At 41.0% G+C, this 20,805-nt stretch overlaps 5 protein-coding genes across 7 annotated transcripts; 2 read left to right on the top strand and 3 right to left on the bottom strand.

Moving 5' to 3' along the window:
- Window positions 1-266: 266 nt before the first annotated feature.
- On the bottom strand, window positions 267-3,112 carry LOC135625614 (uncharacterized). 2 transcript variants are annotated; one of them, XM_065130646.1, is made up of 3 exons: window positions 2,957-3,112; window positions 2,773-2,865; window positions 267-2,016 (listed from the first exon to the last, which is right to left on the bottom strand). In XM_065130646.1, exons 1-3 carry the CDS (start codon window positions 2,987-2,989, stop codon window positions 466-468), a joined length of 1,677 nt encoding a protein of 558 aa, XP_064986718.1. In that variant the 5' UTR covers window positions 2,990-3,112; the 3' UTR covers window positions 267-465. The 2 variants fall into 2 exon arrangements, with proteins under 2 accessions (XP_064986718.1, XP_064986719.1); XM_065130647.1 differs by having other exon boundaries at window positions 2,794-2,865; window positions 2,957-3,111.
- Window positions 3,113-4,109: 997 nt separating this feature from the next.
- On the bottom strand, window positions 4,110-6,771 carry LOC103969780 (uncharacterized). Of its 2 annotated transcripts, XM_065127626.1 has the most exons (4): window positions 6,635-6,771; window positions 6,471-6,542; window positions 5,880-5,946; window positions 4,110-5,792 (listed from the first exon to the last, which is right to left on the bottom strand). In XM_065127626.1, the coding sequence occupies exons 1-4, from the start codon at window positions 6,665-6,667 to the stop codon at window positions 4,396-4,398; spliced, it is 1,569 nt and encodes a 522-aa protein (XP_064983698.1). In that variant the 5' UTR covers window positions 6,668-6,771; the 3' UTR covers window positions 4,110-4,395. The 2 variants fall into 2 exon arrangements, with proteins under 2 accessions (XP_064983698.1, XP_064983697.1); XM_065127625.1 differs by having other exon boundaries at window positions 4,110-5,946.
- A 2,629-nt stretch (window positions 6,772-9,400) lies between these two features.
- LOC103968461 (uncharacterized) lies at window positions 9,401-11,174 on the top strand. Its single transcript, XM_009381693.3, has 2 exons — window positions 9,401-9,606; window positions 10,953-11,174. Exons 1-2 carry the CDS (start codon window positions 9,460-9,462, stop codon window positions 11,028-11,030), a joined length of 225 nt encoding a protein of 74 aa, XP_009379968.1. The 5' UTR covers window positions 9,401-9,459; the 3' UTR covers window positions 11,031-11,174.
- A 2,323-nt stretch (window positions 11,175-13,497) lies between these two features.
- On the bottom strand, window positions 13,498-14,639 carry LOC135625876 (NAC domain-containing protein 83-like). The gene is made up of 3 exons (XM_065130995.1): window positions 14,283-14,639; window positions 13,933-14,198; window positions 13,498-13,860 (listed from the first exon to the last, which is right to left on the bottom strand). Exons 1-3 carry the CDS (start codon window positions 14,461-14,463, stop codon window positions 13,651-13,653), a joined length of 657 nt encoding a protein of 218 aa, XP_064987067.1. The 5' UTR covers window positions 14,464-14,639; the 3' UTR covers window positions 13,498-13,650.
- Window positions 14,640-15,311: 672 nt separating this feature from the next.
- Window positions 15,312-20,379, top strand: LOC103968463 (membrane-anchored ubiquitin-fold protein 3). Its single transcript, XM_009381695.3, has 4 exons — window positions 15,312-15,517; window positions 15,640-15,783; window positions 18,750-18,920; window positions 20,097-20,379. The coding sequence occupies exons 2-4, from the start codon at window positions 15,654-15,656 to the stop codon at window positions 20,150-20,152; spliced, it is 357 nt and encodes a 118-aa protein (XP_009379970.2). The 5' UTR covers window positions 15,312-15,517; window positions 15,640-15,653; the 3' UTR covers window positions 20,153-20,379.
- Window positions 20,380-20,805: the final 426 nt, after the last annotated feature.

Genomic DNA, 20,805 nt, shown 5'->3' on the forward strand with positions numbered 1-20,805 from the left:
GAAACCAACTTTGGACTCCGAATCGGACTCGCGTCAATTGGTTTCTGGTTTTTCTTTATTAGAATGTGATATAGGGAACCACATATTACGCTCATTCGATTTGACGATAAAATTGGCTTCATAAAATGATTACCTCGTAATCATAGTATTAATTTGTTGATATATGATCTCACGACTCATTTATGGTTATACATACATACCTTTTATATCTATCATAATCGTGACATAATGACTGTCCAACACATTATAAAAAGATGTCTCAAGTGTATTGCAATGTACTTTTTCTATTTACTCATAAATCTCAAGACTTAATCAAATCCATTATTGAGGTACAATTAGAATACTTAAAACTATTTTTATTTATTGCACACGGGGGATGTTAACCGATCGGATTTAGATCTGCATTCCGATTTGAATTCGATAAGCATCGGATGGACTCCGTCCTGGTGTCACTCGTCGGAAGCTTCACTCGCTGCACACTACCATGGAAGAGAGTCGAGGATCCGCTGCTCCCTTGATCACAACTGCCTTGTTCCTCGCATCCAGCAGATAGTCCAAAGCTTCCCTGGTTATGACTTCACCGGGGTTCAGCACCGGAATACCTGGTGGCATCGTGCAGATGAGCTCGCCACATATCTCCCCGAGGCTTTCTCCAATGTTCACTTTCCTCTTCTTCGCGAAGAAGGCCTCCCTCGGACTGAGCTCCCGCCTAAACCCAGCAAACGGTGTAATCGCGCCACTCCCAACTTGGTTCTGCGATTGGTTCTCATCGAGGAACCTCGTCGAGAGATGTGACAGAGCTGTGATCAGCCTTTCTGTGTGCTCCATGGACGTCCCCCAGTTGAAGACCAAGGTCACAGACCGCATCCCTTCAAACTGAGGTATGACTCCGTGCTCCTCACGTAGCAGCTCATTCACCTTGAAGCCGGTCAGTCCTAGCCGTGAGACACCGACTGTGACACGCAGAGGATCCATATTGGGGAAATCAGAGGAAAAGCTCGATGCATCCAAGATCGAAAGACCTGGAATTCGCCCTATCTGAAGCCTCGCGAGGTCCGCCATTTCCATGGCTTTACCCAAGATGGCTCCTGGATTCTCGCTCAGCTGAGCTCTGGTAGCGTCCAAGGACGCCAGGAGTAGATAGCTCGAGCTGGTGCTCTGAAGTGCTTCGAGGCATCTGCGTACTCTTTCTCTGTCCACACGATGTCCGGACATGTGCAGCATCGACGACTGCGAAAGAGAGGAGAGAACCTTGTGCGTAGATTGAACCACGAGGTCGGCACCTTGCTCCAGCGCCGTCATCGGAAGCCTAGGATGAAACTTGAAGTACGCACCGTGGGCTTCGTCTACGATTACCGGAAGGCCGTGCGAGTGACACAGATTGGTGATCTCATCGATCCTGCAGCATATCCCCTGATAAGTTGGTGAGGTGATGAAGACTGCAGCAGCTCTTTTGCCAGCTTCCTTCAGCTCCTCTATAGCTGTCTCCACCTGTGATGGGGTGACTCCGCCGGCAACGTCCCAAAGCGAGCTGTACTCCGGCGTGATGTTTTTTGGTATGGCTCCGGATAAGACCATGGCGTGAGTCGCAGAGATATGTGCATTCCTAGGGAGAACGAGGAAGTCACCAGGAGAGCAAGTGGCCATGATCGATGCCATCACCCCGCAGCTGGCTCCTCCCACGAGAAACCATGTCTCCGATGAGCCAAATAATTCGGCCGCCAGCTTTTGGGCATCAGAGAGTGGTCCTTTGGAGGAGGACAAGTTGCCAATCCTGGGGATGGGAGCCAAATCATACGTGAAAACGTCGGGGCCAATGAGTTGGGAGAGCATTGCCGGAGCAGCTTTGCCTCTATTGTGTCCTGGAAACTGAAAGCAAGCTGGGTCTAGTTCTGCAAAGGCCATTAGAGCAGAAACGAAAGGGGCATTCGTCGCATAAGGAGCTACACCACCATAGCCGTCGTCCTCAGTGCTCTCAGAAGCAGCTTGTTTCTTGGTTTGACATGCACAGGTTTCCTGCGTAACAATAGCAGCAAGAACAACGTATGCACTTGTTTCTGATGGCTTTTTGAGTGTAAAACAGTTGAGAAATCAAATCTAATGGTTGTTTGGCTAATGTTCATACATAGTTTCTAACGCAGGTTAGAAAACATATATGTGCAAATCAGCATTATGATTTAAACATTTTTCTACATACTCAGATTGGGTCTCAGTAGAAAAACAACAATCACTGAAGGAACTAATGCTTGCTTGTTTGTTTTCATCGGTCTATGCCAGCCTACGAAGTTGTGTGTACTATGTGACCAACAAAGTGCTATAGAACATGGATTATTGTTCTTAGTGAGAACAGCCATTACTATGTACCAATTTCCAGAAAATGGGTCACAAATAGCATTAATGGACCAACGCAGTTTCCATATATATATATATATAATCCTCATTGGACCAGTCATCTTTTCCTATTTGACTGCAGCAATTGTGGACTGAATCTTTTCTCCCTGATCAATGTAAATTGAGCCCCATTTTCTTAAAAGTCTTCTCTTTTCCCCTTTTCAAGTTTCTGGTTTTATTTCTGTCTTTTTCTTGCGTCGTTTGTAACTCTCATGAAATGAAGAATCTGTAGCTTCTCTCTCCTACAACCATTTCTTATCGCTATATTGTCTACTTAAGATTATAATGCCACACTAAGAATATCTTATACTTCCCTCACAGAGGAGATGATCCAAACACAGAGTGTGACCTGTCTACTCTTGGCAATGCATGAAATTGTACATTGGAAGGTAAAAAGCTCACGGGATTCCGGTGCCTCCTCCACCACCCGACGTGAAGTCTTGGCCGGCGATCCACAGATGGAAGATCAAGCAGCTGAAAATGGAAGGAAAATGAAACAACAAGTCATTCTTTAGATAACAAACAGAGAGTGATTAGTTCATGCCAAAAGAAGAGCAAAAGCTACGTTTGTCGGGAAGGTGGTCAGGGAGAAGATCATGGCGGACAAAGTTTCGATCGTACGACTCTGAATCACACGAAGAAGAAGAAGAAGAAGAAGAAGAAGAAGGTAGAGAGTGCGGTGCCTGCCGTCCACTAAATCATCGTGGGAAGGCGTTTATGGTGCGTGGTAGTGTTTGGTCCACGGCGACAAAAGAGGCAATCATCGAGAGCTCTCGCTATTCCGTCTATCCCAAAATAATGTCATCTGTCGGTATAGTTAAAAAGGACATGTTAACTTCCCACTGAAAATAATGTCGTCGATAGGTATAGTTACAAACGCAAGATGCATGAATTCGTCATATTAGAATAATTTTGAACATGGATATATGTATTTGACATCTCAAATAAAACAACAGAACATGTTGGCACCTCAATAAGATATAGTAAATCTATACAAAAAATATTATAAGGGAGAAAAAGATGCCCAAAAATACAATGCAAATTAACTTATCAACATTTGTGAGGTTTCAAATAGATATTTTTATTATTTTGAAAAGAAAATCATACCAAAAAAAATATTTTATGCACTAAGGGTAATGCGGAACCGGAAAGACAAAAAAATATTAAGGAGGATAACTCGTGAGAACAACCTAAACCTAAAATGAGAGACTTTTATCGGAGTTCCTTAGGTACTCGACGTAATAATAAAATCTATTTTAATATTTAGTTTTTAAAATTATGTAACAATAATTTATTTAATTTTACTTGAAGATGTAAATCATTATATTATAATAAATGTCTAATTTTTGTAATATTTTATTGATACAGATTTGATTATTACTCATCCTTACTCTCTGTTTATATAAATATATATATATATATCATTTTACATAAATTCTTATATTTTTTTGCTATTATTACTCATCATTATAATAACTGCATTATATAAGTGCCAAAACCATTATTATTGGCACCTTTCCCGTTGTAACGAGTACTCACAGTTCACACCAAAATGTAAGCAACTTGATCTATGACTTTTTTTTATTCAAATATAGTATGGGGGTATGCCATGTTGGCAATCGACACATCACGCTCATTAGATTTGACGGCAACCGCAACATTGACCGGAGTGATGTATACGATCATTTTCAATATTTATAGTAACATTGGTGTAAAAAGACATTTCAGGTTCGTTCAGGCGTTTTCATTGGATACTTTCCAATTTGGGGATTCGACAGAATCCTTCAGACTCCAAATTTATATTTAGCAATTGAGACAGACTCGGAAACTCCAAATTAAATTAAGCAACTGAGACAGACTGGAAAGTAGAGCGATACTTCCTTCCTTGGTTGCGAACCCAATCCAGATGTGCTACAATTAGAATCTGACTCAGTACTTATACTTGGATCTGTATTCCGATTCCAACTCGGATGGACTCGTCCTGTTGGCTCTGGTCGGAAAGCTTCACTCGCTGCACACTAACATGGAAGAGAGTCGAGGATCTGCTGCTCCCAAGATCACAGCTCCCTTGTTCCTCGCATCCTGCAGATAGTCCAAAGCTTCCCTGGTTACGACTTCTCCGGGGTTCAGCACCGGAACACCTGGTGGGAACGTGCAGATGAGCTCGCCACATATCTTCCCGAGGCTTTCTCCAATGTCCACTTTCCTCTTCTTCGCGAAGAAGGCCTCCCTTGGACTGAGCTCCCGACTAAACCCAGCAAACGGTGTAATCACACCACTCCCAACTTGGTTCTGTGATCGGTTCTCATCGTGGAACGTCGTCGAGAGATGTGACAGAGCTGTGATCAGCCTTTCTGTGTGCTCCATGGACGTCCCCCAATTGAAGACCAAGGTCACAGACCGCATCCCTGCAAGCTCGGGTATGACTCCGTGCTCCTCACATAGCAGCTCATTCACCTTGAAGCCTGTCAGTCCTAGCCGTGAGACACCGACTGTGACACGCAGAGGATCCATATCGGGGAAATCAGAGGAAAAGCACGATGCATCCAAGATCGAAAGACCTGGAATTCGCCCTATCTGAAGCCTCGCGAGGTCCGCCATTTCCATGGCTTTACCCAAGATGGTTCCTGGATTCTCGCTCAGCTGAGCTCTGGCAGCGTCCAAAGACGCCAGGAGTAGATAGCTCGAGCTGGTGCTCTGAAGTGCTTCGAGGCATCTGCGTACTCTTTCCCTGTCCACACGATGTCCGGACATGTGCAGCATCGACGACTGCGAAAGAGAGGAGAGAACCTTGTGCGTAGATTGAACCACGAGGTCGGCACCTTGCTCCAGCGCCGTCATCGGAAGCCTCGGATGAAACTTGAAGTGCGCACCGTGGGCTTCGTCTACGATTACCGGAACGCCGTGCGAGTGACACAGCTTGGTGATCTCATCGATCTTGCAGCATATCCCCTGATAAGTTGGTGAGGTGATGAGGACCGCAGCAGCTCGTTTCCCACCTTCCTTCAGCTCCTCTATAGCTGTCTCCACCTGTGATGGGGTGACTCCGCCGGCAACGTCCCAAAGCGAGCTGTACTCCGGCGTGATGTATTTTGGTATGGCTCCGGATAAGACCATGGCGTGAGTCGCAGAGATATGTGCATTCCTAGGGAGAACGAGGAAGTCACCAGGAGAGCAAGTGGCCATGATCGATGCCATCACTCCGCAGCTGGATCCTCCCACGAGAAACCATGTCTCAGATGAGCCAAATACTTCGGCGGCCAGCTTCTGGGCTGCGGTGAGTGGTCCTTCGGAGGAGAACAAGTTGCCGATCCAGGGGAGGGGAGTCGAGTCATACGTGAATACGTCGGGGCCAAAGAGTTGGGAGAGCATTGCCGGCGCAGCTTTGCCTCCATTGTGTCCTGGAAAACAAAAGTAAGCTGCGTCTCGTTCTGCAAAGGCCATTAGAGCAGAAACGAAGGGGGCATTCGTCGCATAAGGAGCTACACCACCATAGTTGTCGTCCTCGGTGCGCTCAGCGGTAGTTTGTTTCTTGGTTGGATATGCACAGGTGTCCTGTGTAACAATAGCAGCAGGAACAAGGTATGCAAATTACTCACAGCTATGAACTATCTGAGATTTCTGTTGTTTTGTACGTAGAATAAGTTGTTGAAAATGTCCAGTAATTCTGAGGATAATCTTCTTAACATATGAATTCGTCATGTTTGAATTGAAAGACTGACTGAAGAAAACCGAGAAAAAACATAATAGGAAAAATGTGAAGCGTCGAAATCATAAGAAGAATCTCCACATTTGAAGTACAGTCTCAATATTACTGATTTTATTTCTTTCTAATAATCCCTTATTTTCTTGGTCGGTGAAGTTCATTATGGATGTTGTCAATCATGAGCACTTGTCGTCGCCATTGCCATAGGGAAAAGAAGAAGAGGAGAAAGACTGGAAGAAGAAGAAGAAGAAGATATTTAAGGTTAAATTATGAAAAGAGAGTTTAAAAATATTTTTAAAGAGAGTTTAAACACAGAGTGACCTTTTTACTCTTGGCAATGCATGGCTTGTACATAGGGAGGTAAAAAGCTCACAGGATTCCGGTGCCTCCTCCGCCACCCGACGTGAACACTTGGCCGGCGATCCACGGACGGAAGAGTACGCAACTGGAAATGGAAGGAAAATGAAACAACAAATCATTATTCAGATAATAAACAGACAATGATTAGTTCATGCTGAAAGAAAGATCAAAAGCTACGTTTGTTGGGAAGGTGGTCGGCGAGGAGATCATGGCGAACAATGTTCGATCGTATGTCACCTCGCTGGTGATCGGTGGCGTTGGCTCCGCGTGAAAGCTCTCACTGTTTCTCTATCCCAAAACAATGTCCCCGGTAGGTACAGTTAAATAGGCATTTGTCCGTCGCATCGAAAACAATGTCATCGACAGGTCTATTTAAAAGGATATTTATACTTCGTGTTGCGTCAAATCCACGAGACGACTGATCTGATCCGATTAGAATAATGCTGATCATGAATACCATGCGTCCGATACCTCAATAATATATTTGAATATGGATAGCACGCGTGTGGCACCTCAATAAAATACCTATAAAAAATATTATAACGGAGGAAAAAACACTCAAAATATAATGCAAATTAATATATAGTTCGAAAAGAAAATCATGTAAAAAAAAAAAACTTACTTTTTATACTACTTGGAGTGTAATTTAAATAAGCTTATAATTTTTTTGCTACATATATATATAAAAACATCGTAAGCTTATACAAAAAATATCATATACGAGAAATATAAATTAACTTATCAATCTTGATCGAATTTCAAAAAAGTATTCTTGTTAGTTTGAGAACACAAACACATAGAAAACTTGACTTTTATATCAATTAGGCTTCTTTTCCATTGGATACTTTCAAACTTGGGTTCAAATTAACTAAAACAGTCGAGACGGACTTAGGAAGGAGACGTCTGCTTCCTCGGTTGCGAACACAATCCAATCCACGTCTGATAAATAGAATCTTGGTACTTATATTTAGATCTGTATTCCGATTCCAATTCTATGAGCATCGGATGCAGACTATCATGGACGAGAGTCGAGGATCTGCTTGCTGCTCCCATGTTCCTCGCATCCTGCAGATAGTCCAAAGCTTCCCTGGTTACGACCTCTCCGGGGTTCAGCACCGGAACACGTGGTGGGAACGTGCAGATGAGCTCGCCACATATCTCCCCGAGGCTTTCACCAATGTCCACGGTTCCTCTTCTTCGCGAAGAAGGCCTCCCTTGGACTGAGCTCCCGAATAAACCCAGCAAACGGTTTGTGTAAACACACCACTCCCAACTTGGTTCTGTGATCGGTTCTCATCGAGGAACGTCGTCGAGAGATGTGACAGAGCTGTGATCATCCTTTCTATGTGTTCCATGGACGTCCCCCGATTGAAGACCAAGGTCACAGACCGCATCCCTGCAAGTTCAGGAATTACTCCATGCTCCTCATATAGCAGCTCGTTCACACTGAAGCCTGTCAGTTCTAGCCGTGAGACGCCGACTGTGACACGCAGAGGATCCATGTTGGGGAAATCAGAGGAAAAGCTCGATGCATCCAAGATCGAAAGACCTACAATGTTGCAAATATGGATCAAGCCACCAGAGTCATGGAACCATAAAATGGACCAATCATCTTTTCTTTACTGCAGCACACGGAGACTGAATCTTTTCTTCCTCGTGAGTGTGAAGTGAGCCCCTTTCTTTCTCTTCGTGTCTTCTTGAAGTTTCAGGTTTAATTTCTGTACTTTTTCTTGCATCATTTCTACTCTCATGAAAGGAAGAATATGTAGCTTTTCTCTCCTACAACTATTTCTATCACTATATTATCTACTTAAGATTATAATGTCACTCTGAGAAGAACTTAGAGTGACAAACACAGAGTGACCTATTTGCTCTTGGCAATGCATGGCTTGTCCATAGGAAGGTAAAAAGCTCACGGGATTCCGGTGCCTCCTCCGCCACCCGACGTGAACACTTGGCCGGCGATCCACAGATGGAAGAGTACGCAACTGAAAATGGAAGGAAAATGAAACAACAGATCATTCTTCAGATAACAAACAGATAACGATTTGTTCATGCTGAAAGAAAGAGCAAAAGCTACGTTTGTCGGGAAGGTGATCAGGCAGGAGATCATGCCGGACAAGATTCGATCGTATGACTCTTTACTTACGAAGGAAGAGGAGGAGGAGAATGCAGCGCCTGCCTTCCGCTAATTATCGTGGGAAGGCTATAAAGGCGGGAGCACCTCGCTGGTGACTGGTCGCGTTTGCACCTCGCTAATTATACGTACATTTGAAACGACATTTGTCCTTCGCTTGGGAATCGGTGTGATATTTGTGTCTCGTGTTCGGGTCAACTTGTTGGTTAGTCAATATGTAGTACAGTTCAATTGACTAAACAAAATCAAGCAATCGTAGCACTTTCCATTCAATTTCCATATTAAAAAAACAAAATAAGATTAAGATTAGGATCGGACGGAGATCCAATTTTTAATCTAGACTAGGACTAAGCTAATATTTTTGTTATCCCCTCACATCGGATCCTGACAGCAATCCACTCAAGTTGGGTTGGCTATTTTACATATATATTTTGTATATGCCTATACAAAAAGAAGTTGTAATTGAACCATAGTTCCAAGTTTTTTATTTTATTTGAAGATGTAAATAATTAAATTACAGTAAGTGTCTAATTTTTGCAATATTTTCTAAATACAGTTTTTATTATTACCCGTCCTTATACTCTGTTTATATAAATATAAATATATATATATATATATATATATCTATATCTATTTTACATATATATATATATATATTCTTGTGTTATTAGGTATTCTTCCAATGTGATACGTTACAATCATTATCACTGCGTTATATACGTGACAAAACCGTTATTATTGCACATTTCTCCGTCGTAACGGCCTGTTATTAATGAGACGAGTAGCTGAACCCTACAGCGTTTTATTCCCGAAGAGCACCTCGTTGCCTCCCACCGCCACGCGCGCAAAGAGCGACGGGGGAGAGATGGCGGGGTTTATGGGGGCGTTTTCGGGGACGCGGGCGCTGGAGATCGTGAAGCGGAACAACTCGCCGGGGCTCCTCTGGAAGCGGATCAAGCTCACCACCACCCGCAAGAACAACGCCAAGAAGCGCCTCCGCCGCGTCTGGCAGGTGACTCTGCATCCCGCTCCTCAATTCTTCCCCATTTCTCTAGGGTTCTCGATCGAGGATCGGACGAACCCGTCGAAACCCGAGCCCGGTCGAGATTATTGATTCAGAATGGATTGTTTTCTTGATCGAATTATACGGTGTTGATTAACTTGAGTCGGTGAGTTCGTTGTTGTTTGCGTTGCTTTTGTATATCAAAACCCTAACAAAATTACATCTTTCTCATAAAATTAACATAGAAGACGGTTCTTTTCTAGAAAAATCGACTTTTTATTGGATATTTTTAGGTTTCTGAATTCCAGCTGCCCGGATATTTTGTGTGCCCAAAGTGTATTGTAGGTTGTATGAGTTGCTTATGGGCAGTTAGTCACACATGAGATCGGATCGCACTGAGGTGTATAGTAGAAATCTGTGTAGGTTCTAGAGATTTTAGGGGAAATCTGTGTATGTTCTAGAGATTTTAGGGGAAATCTGTGTAGGTTCTAGAGATTTTAGGGGAAAGGAAGGGAAATGATTATTCCTGGCTTCATTTGCCAGGGCATTCCTTTTTCCCGGATTCTTTCAAGGAAATATCTATCCAATGCCCTTAGTCAGCTTGTGCTTCTTCCTTTTGGCAGAGAAATGGGTGCTGCTGTTATATGCTGGAGAAACTTAATATCTTAGCATCAGTGCCTCGTAATGTCCAGGTTATTATCTTAGCATTTAACGGTTCTAATCGATTAAAAGAGATTTCATATAAACACTGGTGAATAGTAGACAAGATCTCCACTTTCTGGGTGTTCGGTAGGGTCTTTAAGATTGCTATTCTTTGGAGCTGGAATCTGGATGCTAAATATGGTGTCCTAACAAAAACGGGTTATGCTGTTTCTTTGTACAGCACACTTGCCTTGTGATATACCTTTGACAACCTTACTTTGCTCTCCCGCTGGAAGTAGGAAAGCATCCACAGATAAGTGAAGCATCATATTATGGATTGAGTCAGTAGTGTCCATTAAACATAACTCAAGGAAGCAAAACCATGTTTTTTGCTGTTCTATTTTGTTGTTGACTATCTAAATTTTTTTTAGGTTAAACATTCAGGGGACAGTTTTACCCCTTTTTATCATGGAATGGGCATTTTGCTGTATAGCCTGATCTGTTTTTGGTTAATTGTTGGATCTAGGAAGCATAAAACAAATTATGCTCTTGTCTTGGAAATCCCTAAATTTTGAAATTCCAAGCTCATGTTTATGTAAATACTGTATTTCATTACTTAGCATCTTTGATAATGCGATGAATTCGGCAATTAGTTTTCCTTTCAGAATCAAATTTTTTTTACATAGAAAAGGTTGTTTTTTATTGTAATGCAGAATGAAGCTGTCTTGAGGGCTTGTGCTGAACCACAACAAGAAACTGCAGCAAGTACTGCTGCAGTTGGAAATAAATAGACTCGAGATCAGATGTAGTGCCATTGATAATTCTTTCTTTTCTGCTTTGGAAATCGTTGCAACCGACGGATTTTGTTGTGTATTTTTGCTTAAAACAAGCATTTGAAATGGTACTGTTAGATAAGAATTTATTCTCTTTATCTATTCTCTTTTGTCTCTAGAAAATTTGCATCTCAGATTTGATATTACTTTTCTTCTCTACTTCACTTGCTTATCCCTCTTGCAACATGAAGAATCGTGTATTTTGTCTGTCATGATCTACATATAGGTTTCCTCATTTTGATTGCTGTTTACTTCTTTCATGGTTTCTCAAATGAAGTCGAAAGCTATTGATTCAGAATCATCACAATACCTTTGTGAGTATAGGAGTGCAATTATATGCAAACAGTACTCATTACATGTGCTTAGAATGTTGTCTTTCTTATCATGCCACAGGTTAATTATTATTTGCACACAATGACCTTTTTTCCTTGTTTCCATATCCTTTGGTCCACTTATTTAAACAGTGGTGAATTTGTCAGAATCATGCAATTCTGTGTCAGAAGGTAAAAGTATTTCAAGAAGATTAACTTATCATGTCTGACTGTCTCTCGTCTGTATGTTGAGATAGAGGTGAACCAGAGAAATGCTGGATTGTGTCAAGTGGGTGTGAACTTGCATTTTTGTGTCATTTTGAAGATGTTTAGGTATGCATTTTAATTCATCAGTATCCGCTCGACCTAAGCGGAAGTAGTGGGAGGTTGAATTATCCCCAACTACAGCAGTCCAATCCAAGGTGGGATTGATGGCAGGGTATCATGATGTGGTTCTAGTACTGACTGGTATTTACTGGTGCATCCATGACCTAGAATTGGATTATAACATTCTTATCATTTTTTTGATGATAACAGATTATTAGAATTGGTACATCGTTCAGTCCAACCAAAACCAGTGTCAGATTGTGATTTAAGTCTTCATGTGGTGTTTGTATTCATATGTCGAGTGACTTCGCAGATCCAACCGGCCCACAGGCCCCACTGTCCGTCAGAGTATTGTGACCACCAGACCATTCTATTCCGTCCAGCTCTTCTAGATTTTAAATTCATGTGTGATGTTTGTGTTTCTTGTTCGGCTCAAATTCCCTATGGTTGGTCAAAGTGCACTGCAGCCTAAACAAATCACGTGTTCCATCATGCCTGCAGCCTTATGTGATGGATTGACTAAGAAGAACCAAGTCAGCAATCCAGTGCTACACTCAAGTTCGGTACATGAATTCCTGCTGGATCATGACATCACGATCTTGAAGAAACACGCATGCTGTCTTGGACCGCAGCTCGAGAACCGAAGATGAACTGAATCGGCGATAGGTTTGACTTCCGGTGTTTAGGTGTTTGGTTCTTATGATGCTTAATTCGTTCTTCCAAATTGTTATTTTTTGATTCCGTATGTACATGCCCCTATATTACTAGCCGCAATCTGGACAGAGCTTTCATTGAATGGAACGTGGACGAAGGCCTGTAGGTTGCTGTCTTGGATGGATACCCAAAGCTCAAGACGGATGATGATTCCAAATCCAAGCTCACAAGAAACATCGGTCGGCTGTACTTTTTGGGGCTGTCGTTGCAAGAACAAATGCGGATGACCATACAATACACATGTCAATCTACTTTGCTGGTCCTTCATATCCCTACATTTCTGTTTTGTTTCACTAAGATGTGACCTATTTGATTACTTGGTTTCCGTCTCGTTCTCATCTATGTTGGAGCATAAGATTATGACCTCGCATTAACTTTATAACGCCGCCCATAAGTTTAATAAGCCTGAGACATGACGTTGTTGCATGTAAGTGCCAAATTAGGTGGTGCATCAGCAAAATGGCATATCCAAGTCTATGTCATGTTCTACAGACTTAGTTTTTAATATGTCATATCTACGCCATAAGCTTAGGGCGTGGAACTCGTCACGCTTGCGAAGTACCCCTTCTTTTCTCTTGAGCATTCGTGGTTGAGAGGACTAAAACGATTGCTAACCACATACAATTAAGATACTATTGCCACCGGAATTAAGTTGCCATAGATGCAAGGAGAGCATGATGGCGAGTGTTTCTGCACGAGTTTATGACCTCGACAGTGGTGGAAGGAGAAGTTTGTGATTCAGAATCATCGAGGTACAAGTCTTTAAATCTGATCCAAATGAGTGTCCATTTCCTGTGTCGTCGCAATCCTCAGCGTCTTGATCATGGACTACTACTTCGATCAACACAGATGACTTGGGGGAAGAAAAAGTGCAGCTTTTGTGGTCCATGGAAGAGCTGGAGGATAAGGTGGTGTCGCCTAATTGATTGATCCACTGATGCCGTTGAACTCGAATCCATCTCCAGAGCTGCAGCTTGGAGAATGAATCATCATCTCCTACTCGGGAGTTCATGTTGTGTTTAGCGGATATCTGAACTCAGAGTTGCAGGCAAACACACAACGGATGATCACTGTTTCAGTAGTACAAAGGATTACTTGCAAGAGATGAAGAGATTACACGTATCTCCTAGAATTTACAGCTCGAACTTTATTCTGCGTCTGGTTTCCAGGAAGAAGACAACTAGAGGACGGAGAGTGTGAGCATGTGATGTTACAGTAACTTGTTCTCATGGAGGTGAACTCATGCTGCTTGAACTCGCTTCCTCTCCATCACTAGATACATCAGGGAGCTCAGTGACGCAGCTGGAGCCATCATCTCCCATCCTCATCGTCTGCTCTCCTGCCTGTTCATCATCTTCTTCGGCCTCCATCTTGGCGGCTCTCTTCTTCCTAAAGATGCGACACAACACCCAATCTCCGTTTGGAACCATGCAACTCTGCATCATTAAATTCCAATTCAGTTCAGTAACTCATCATCAAGAGCTACTAAGGTACGAGTAAGAGCTCACATGAGTTGCATCATTTCTTGGATTGGCATCGGGCCGGGCGAGGCGATACTCATGCATGATCCAATCGGTTCTCGTCGGCGGCTTTCCTCGATAGAAGACCAAAACCTTCTTCATCCCCACCACCTGGTTGCACCCGGAAGCCACCACTTGCCTCTCCTTCCCTGCTACTTTCCAGCATCCGGATCTTGCCCTCTGATTCGATCGGTTTCGGTTCAGATATGTTGCCTCTCTGAAGCTGAACAAGTACCGGACCTCTTCGCGCCCACCTATGACATCGCAGCCATGATATATAGTTTCGATCACGTTAGAAGTTATAACAACAAAAATTCTCTCATGGAAGAGGCACTGACCGGGTAGATCCCATGGGTCATGGTTCCTGAGATCGATCTCGGGGATGATGGAGGCCGGCAAGGGGAAGGAGCAGACCTTCCTCTTGAGGTACTGAACCACAAGCTCTTCATCAGTGGGATGGAACCTGAATCCCGGTGGAAGCCTCAGCATACCATGCCTTACAAAACCGGGATTGTCCATGGAAACCTGAAACAAAAACCAAGTCTTCTCCTTGGTCTCGATATCACATCCCCGGGTCCAACTCTATGGCAACAGAAGACTTCATGGAGATGATCAGTTAGGCGAGCCAAGGAGTGTGTCTCAAAGGAGAGGGAGAGGGCGTGTTTCCAAGGAGAGGGAGGGTGCGGATCTTTTAAAGGCTGCCCGCAGAAGAAGACGACGACCACGGTAACGTGATCCGGACTCAAAGGTTTGACGATATCCACCAAAGTGATTGGTATTTGGGACAATTCGTATTTGAAAACGTCAAGGGAGCATGAAGAAACAACACCTAGCCAGGAGTCAGATTGGGGACAACATGCAAAGGCCACTAAACCACTGAAAGCTTGCGCATGCAGACTCTTTTCATCTTCGATTTGATAGCAATCATCTTCTACTGCTCCATCCAGGAGAAGCTTGAGATTGGGATGTCAACCTCTCTATATCTATCTGCTCCGTGATCCATGCTCATGTAGAGATAGGCAACACATGCAACACACATTGGTGGGACTCTTAGGATATATATGTGTGTATATACATATGTATATATGTACATATATATATATATATATTTATAAATATATATAAAAGAGTTATGTTCTTGGCAAAAAAGAATAGAAGAGGTTGGCACCGCCTTCTACCGTCCTTTCACTTTTAGCTACCCATCACCTATCCGTCATGTGATTGGCGGCGTCGGGCGGCCACGCGTGACCCAGATGTGGGGCCCACGGCAGCAACCGGGAGGAGAGGAATGGCTCGTTGTTACATACATGCATTGTGTTGTCATTAGTATATATATTTATTTCTTGTTGGTTTTATTAATCTGACGATTCCTTGTCTTTAATTTCCGTTTTCCTCATATTATCTATCTTCTTCTTGCGATCGAACGCTGCCGTTCTTGAACCCTAACCCTCCACCTGTGGATCTCTAATCTCAAGATCCCCCTCATTGATCCCGCTCCCGCGTTCCTGGGATCTCCTCCTCGGTTGCTTTCGCTTCTGGATCCCGACGTCCCCGCTAGCTTGCGCTGCGAAAGGTGTGGTTCTTGCCCCCTCTCCTTGATTTCGATTTTGTGATGGTACCTATTCGCTTCTCCGGTGGATGAATCGTTAGTTCGTATCTTGACTGATCTTTACATTTTGGGTGATCGGTGACTAGATCGGAGAGAGCAAATGCCAGACGAGGATCTGATCGAGCTCAAGTTTCGGCTGTATGATGGAACGGACATCGGCCCGATCCGCTACTCTGCTTCTTCCACCGTCGCCATGCTCAAGGAAAGGATAATATCCGAGTGGCCGCGAGGTAGGAGTTCACGTTTCTTTTAGTCTTTGGTTCTCAAATCAGCAAGTCTTTTTTTCCCGTGAAAGTGAACTTGTCGTTTCTTGATTTTGGTATACGATTCTTAGATCTTTCAACAAGTCAAAATATGTTTACGGTGAATCCTATTTTTGATTCTTTTCGCAGCGATGCCGACTTAAAAGTTCAAACGAAATATCAGAATATATTTACATTTAAGTTTAATGTCGATCCGCTTCCTATATGAACAAAATTATTACGACACTTAGTTTGCTAGGTTGCTGTCAAGTTTTGTTGGTGACGTTATGTGATGCCAATTTGTTGCTAACCGCCAGACACAATAATCCACATTTATGTCATTGCATATCAACCGTGAATAATGATCTCAACTTTATGTATTTTCAAAATTTTACGGTGATTAACCGAATACTTAACCGGATAACGTCAACGCTCTGCCACGATAATTCAAGTTGTGAAGGTCAAATCTCAAGGGCCACGTCTCAGTGTCAATCTTTTCTCTAGTTATCTTTTCTGTGGTTCTGTATTGTCCGGTTTGAAGCTGCTTCTTTACTCACTTCTAGTACTAAACATTGAGCTCACTGAAAAATTGAATATATTTCAGATATTTTATTTAGTTCATAATATTTGTTTCTTTCAATATGTGTATATTCTGCAATACTTGTCAAAAGTTTTGCTGAAACATTCATGTGGTATGCATTACAATCTGTGCCTGATCAATGGTATTTGTGTCTGTTATAGTGTCTGAATAATCTGCCGTTCTATTGCGACATCACATTGTTGTGTTATTGATAAGTCTCACGTTCAACTAAGTGTCTTGTATGCTGTTTAATATGATGAATGAAAAGTATAATTATTTAAGTAAAAACATGTATTCTGCCATTTGTTTGTGCAACATTGTGTCCTTTTCAGGAGTACACATGTTCACCTTGTTCATTTTTTTATGCATCTTATTGTGGCAAAGTGCAATTCTCAGAGAAAAATTCTCACATTGCCCTCCTAATGTTGTTCCAATTTGCTTGTACTTCAAATCGGTGGCTTTTTGTACTTTTGTTTATATGATATCTGTGGCAAGACTTTAATGAATATTTATGGTTTGAGATTTACTTTTTAAAAATTTTAATGTCAATTTTATTAGGGTGGTGACATATAAGTAGCTGATGGTCATGCCAAAAGGGTAGAATTGTAAGTGCGTGTGATGGATACTATATTGAAAAATGGGGTAAATGCGTGGCTGTTTCTGATCTAAATGGGCCAGAAGTGCTATGACAAAGAAGAAAAAACAACACTGCAAGCTAAGAAATGTATAACATGTTCTTGAAATTAAAATCTCATTCTTATACTGCTTATGATGTACTCAAACTTTTAGGAAGATGCATAAAATATGAGATGGTTTTTACCAGAATGCCTCTTGAGAATTTTATGTAATACTAGTTTGTCTAGTTTGGAGCACTTTGCAAATGATGATATAATCTATAAAACAAGATTTGTTATAGTGCATAATATAAGTTTATCTTTTAGTTTTTACTAAGCTGTCTCGAGTCAGTTCCTAAGTAATGAGGGAAAAGAATAAATTCCATAGTTTAGTTGGAATTTGAAGTTATGGTCAGAATCAGGTTATAGATATAATTTGCCTGTTCCGTTTACACTACCATGTAAGGTCTCCTTGAAGGCTAAGTTATACTTGGAAGCTTGGATATGTAGATCAAGTATCTTGATTGTAGAGTTATAATTAGAATCAGGTATAAGTTACAGTTCATGTTCTATTTATCACTATCATATAATGAGTCTTGCAAGGCTGGGTGATACTTAGAAGCTTGGATTTATTGATTTAGTGCCCTGTTTCTTTTTCCGCTTCTGATTCTCATGATCATTGGTGACAGTGCCTTTCCATTTTTGGTGTTTTCTTGTAGAGATAAAAGGAAGGTCATTGGGTGACACTTGTATTTATTCATTATGTTCAGAGAAATGACATGAAAGGGCTTACACAATATTTCATTTGTAGGAATAGCAGTTGGTTGATTCGGTTGACACTGTATGGATGAGATATTTTTCGTTGCATTTTATCATATGTCCTGTCAAACCTATAATTCTACCAATCACATTGGGTTTAAAAATAACCTTTTGTTGGCAGTGGGCTTTTCTAGCCAGGCTGGTGAGATCTTTTAAAGTATCTTTTATGATTCATTCAATCTGTTATCAGTATTGTGCTTTTCCAGTCAGGTTGATCTTATCTTTTTGGGATATTCTGTGAATATGTTTCCTTTTTGGTGCCTAATTGTAGGCTTTAAAGTTTGTGCCATTAATCTGATAACAGGGACAACTTTTTTCAGTTGGTTATTCGAGTTTAGTTTACTTACTGTGTTTAAATCTGTTCTTTTCAATGGCATGTATCTGTATCTCTTTGAAAGGAGAACCTTTGGGTGTTATCTATGTCAAATTGGCTAATGGACTCGTAGCTTGATTTTTTGGATATGCAAAAAGAGAAAATCCTACTTATACAGTTAGACTAGTAACGTTGATATTGTTATATTTTCTGAAGAGAATTGTCTCACTCCATTTCTCTCACAACTCTCCTCGAAAAGACCTTTATTTGGAACCAAAGGAGCAAATCTTGCTTTAAGACATGGAATATCGAATGCCAATTTTGGCCATATAAGTGTGTATTGCAGTAGCACTAGTTGCGTTTGACTATAAGCTGCTTAAGGCTCATCTAAAGTTTGGCGATTTAGTTACATATGGTTATTAGGATTTTTTTTCCTATAAATTTATTATTGTAGCATTTAAATGATTACATATACTCATCATGTTACTTTCACTTTTATGTTTTGGTCTGTTCTCTGTCTTTGTGATATTATCCTGTGATTGTCTAAATTTTTTGCTGATCTAATTTAGCTTTATATTGCTAATTTCATTAGTGACTCAATCATCTTCTGTCCTTGCATTCTCTGCAGACAAGAAGATTATACCAAAGGTGGCTAATGATGTCAAATTGATAAGTGCTGGCAAAGTATTAGAGAACAACACAACAATTGCCCAGTGCAGATCACCTTTTGGTGAACTTCCTTCAGGGGTTGTCACCATGCATGTTGTTGTGCAACCGTCATTGACTAAAACTAAAACAGGTAAGCTGGATCTTGCTACTTCTTGAATGCTATGAATTGTGATATCTTTTCTTGGTGTCACTGAAGTACAGTTAGATGTATGTGCAATTCCATGTCTTTTGATGCATTAATTAAGTAGCTTTTTTTAGTAGAAGCAGGTTGGTATTATTGTTAAGAATGATTTAAATTGTCACTAGTTGGAGAACCTCATCAGAACTTATTTATAAAGCTCTTGCAAAGGCTTATAAGTAACAAAATCTTGCATCGACACCTTTAATCAATAATCAATTTGTTAAGGTAGGTCAATTGTGTGGTCTTTTCACTAACTAGACGATAGTTGAATACTCATGATATGATGCATCTATAAATAGTGCAATCTATTTCTAGTTTAATATCAGGAAGTATACAAAAGCATTTTAGACCTCACTGTACCAATCAAATTTGCTAATAAGTGTGCAACTGACTTGAGCTGAAACTAACGAATGATCTGCTGTTGGATGGTAGATGCTTTTTTTTCTTGGGGAAAACAAAGTACTGCTGGAAGGATTTTTTTTTTTTTTTTTTGTTTCCTTGCAATCAATTATACATGTAAATACTGATATCTTTTTTGTTAAACATGCTTCTATTAATAAACTTAAGATCAGACAGTACCATGCCATGGAATAGGATTCTTCAAATAAGTCTTGACTTGAATGCTAATCAGCTGACTAAGTGCTTTTCCAAAAGGCTTTTAGGTGAGGGGCTTTCTTTTAGTAACCTGAAAGTTGAATATCAAAGAAATAATGAGCTGATAGATACCTTCCAGATTAGTGACTGATCATGATTGTAATATTCGATAGAATCCACCTAGATCCTAAGATCAGCATGTAACTGTAACACGAGCAATGACTAGTCATAGAATAAGAATATGACAGCATAAAACGTGACAAATTGTTGTTCAAAATGACATTAGTGCCTCTTTATCTGACCTTACGATAGAAAATGCTATTCTCCTGGAAAATATGCCTGCTGTGTTCGGCATTTGTTTGGTTGCCAGAGTTGCTTGTGTGATAAATCCTTTAGTTGATGAGACATGTAGCAATCTCTTGCCCATTTATTTCCTACAGAAGATTTCTAATAACTAGTGTCTGCCTTCTCACTACCGATCTAAATTTAAACTGCTTGCTTTTGATTTCTTTTTTCTCCAATAAACAACAGAAAAGAAGGTGGACAAGTTGGCGAAGAAGAGTGCCTGTTCTTGCTCTATATTGTAGAGCAAGGATGTATCGGTAATGTTTGGTTGGCAGCAATAGAGTATCATCTGTGAAACCCCTGGTGGTAAGCAGAAACCACTTGGGGCAGATGTTTTCTTTTCTTAGGGGCCAAAGTTGTCTTTTCTTGTGTATTCTGTTGCGCAGATCGAGTTGGTGGACGGCTGTACTATTTGTCTTAAAGCAGGTAAGTCTGAGCAGAGTATTATTACATGTGGAGTAGATTGTTCCTCGATATATATATATATATATATATATATATATATATATATATATATATATATATATATATATATATATATATATATATATATATAATCGCACTTCTTGAACGTATGTATATCGATTGCATCAACTGGAATTTAATTCAATAGTTCCGATGGTTTCTCTCTCGTCTACCTGTCTCGATTTTGTTTCCCGCACATAGCATGTTGAGGTAGATATCGATGGTCCCGATGCCTGTAAATTGAGGATTTGGCATGCTCATGAAATAGTATCTGTCAGTAAAAGTGATGATCCTGGTTTTCCTACCAGCAATAAGAAATTTTTATGGTTCAGCTCAAATCAGAATCTCATCAATCATGGTAGAAAATAAAATTAGATAGATAATGCCTCTCTGGAATCATTTTAGCATGATCAATATAGCACATGGTAGA

This window comes from Musa acuminata, chromosome BXJ2-10 (assembly GCF_036884655.1).
Source record: "Musa acuminata AAA Group cultivar baxijiao chromosome BXJ2-10, Cavendish_Baxijiao_AAA, whole genome shotgun sequence".
NCBI classification, from domain to species: Eukaryota; Viridiplantae; Streptophyta; class Magnoliopsida; order Zingiberales; family Musaceae; genus Musa; species Musa acuminata.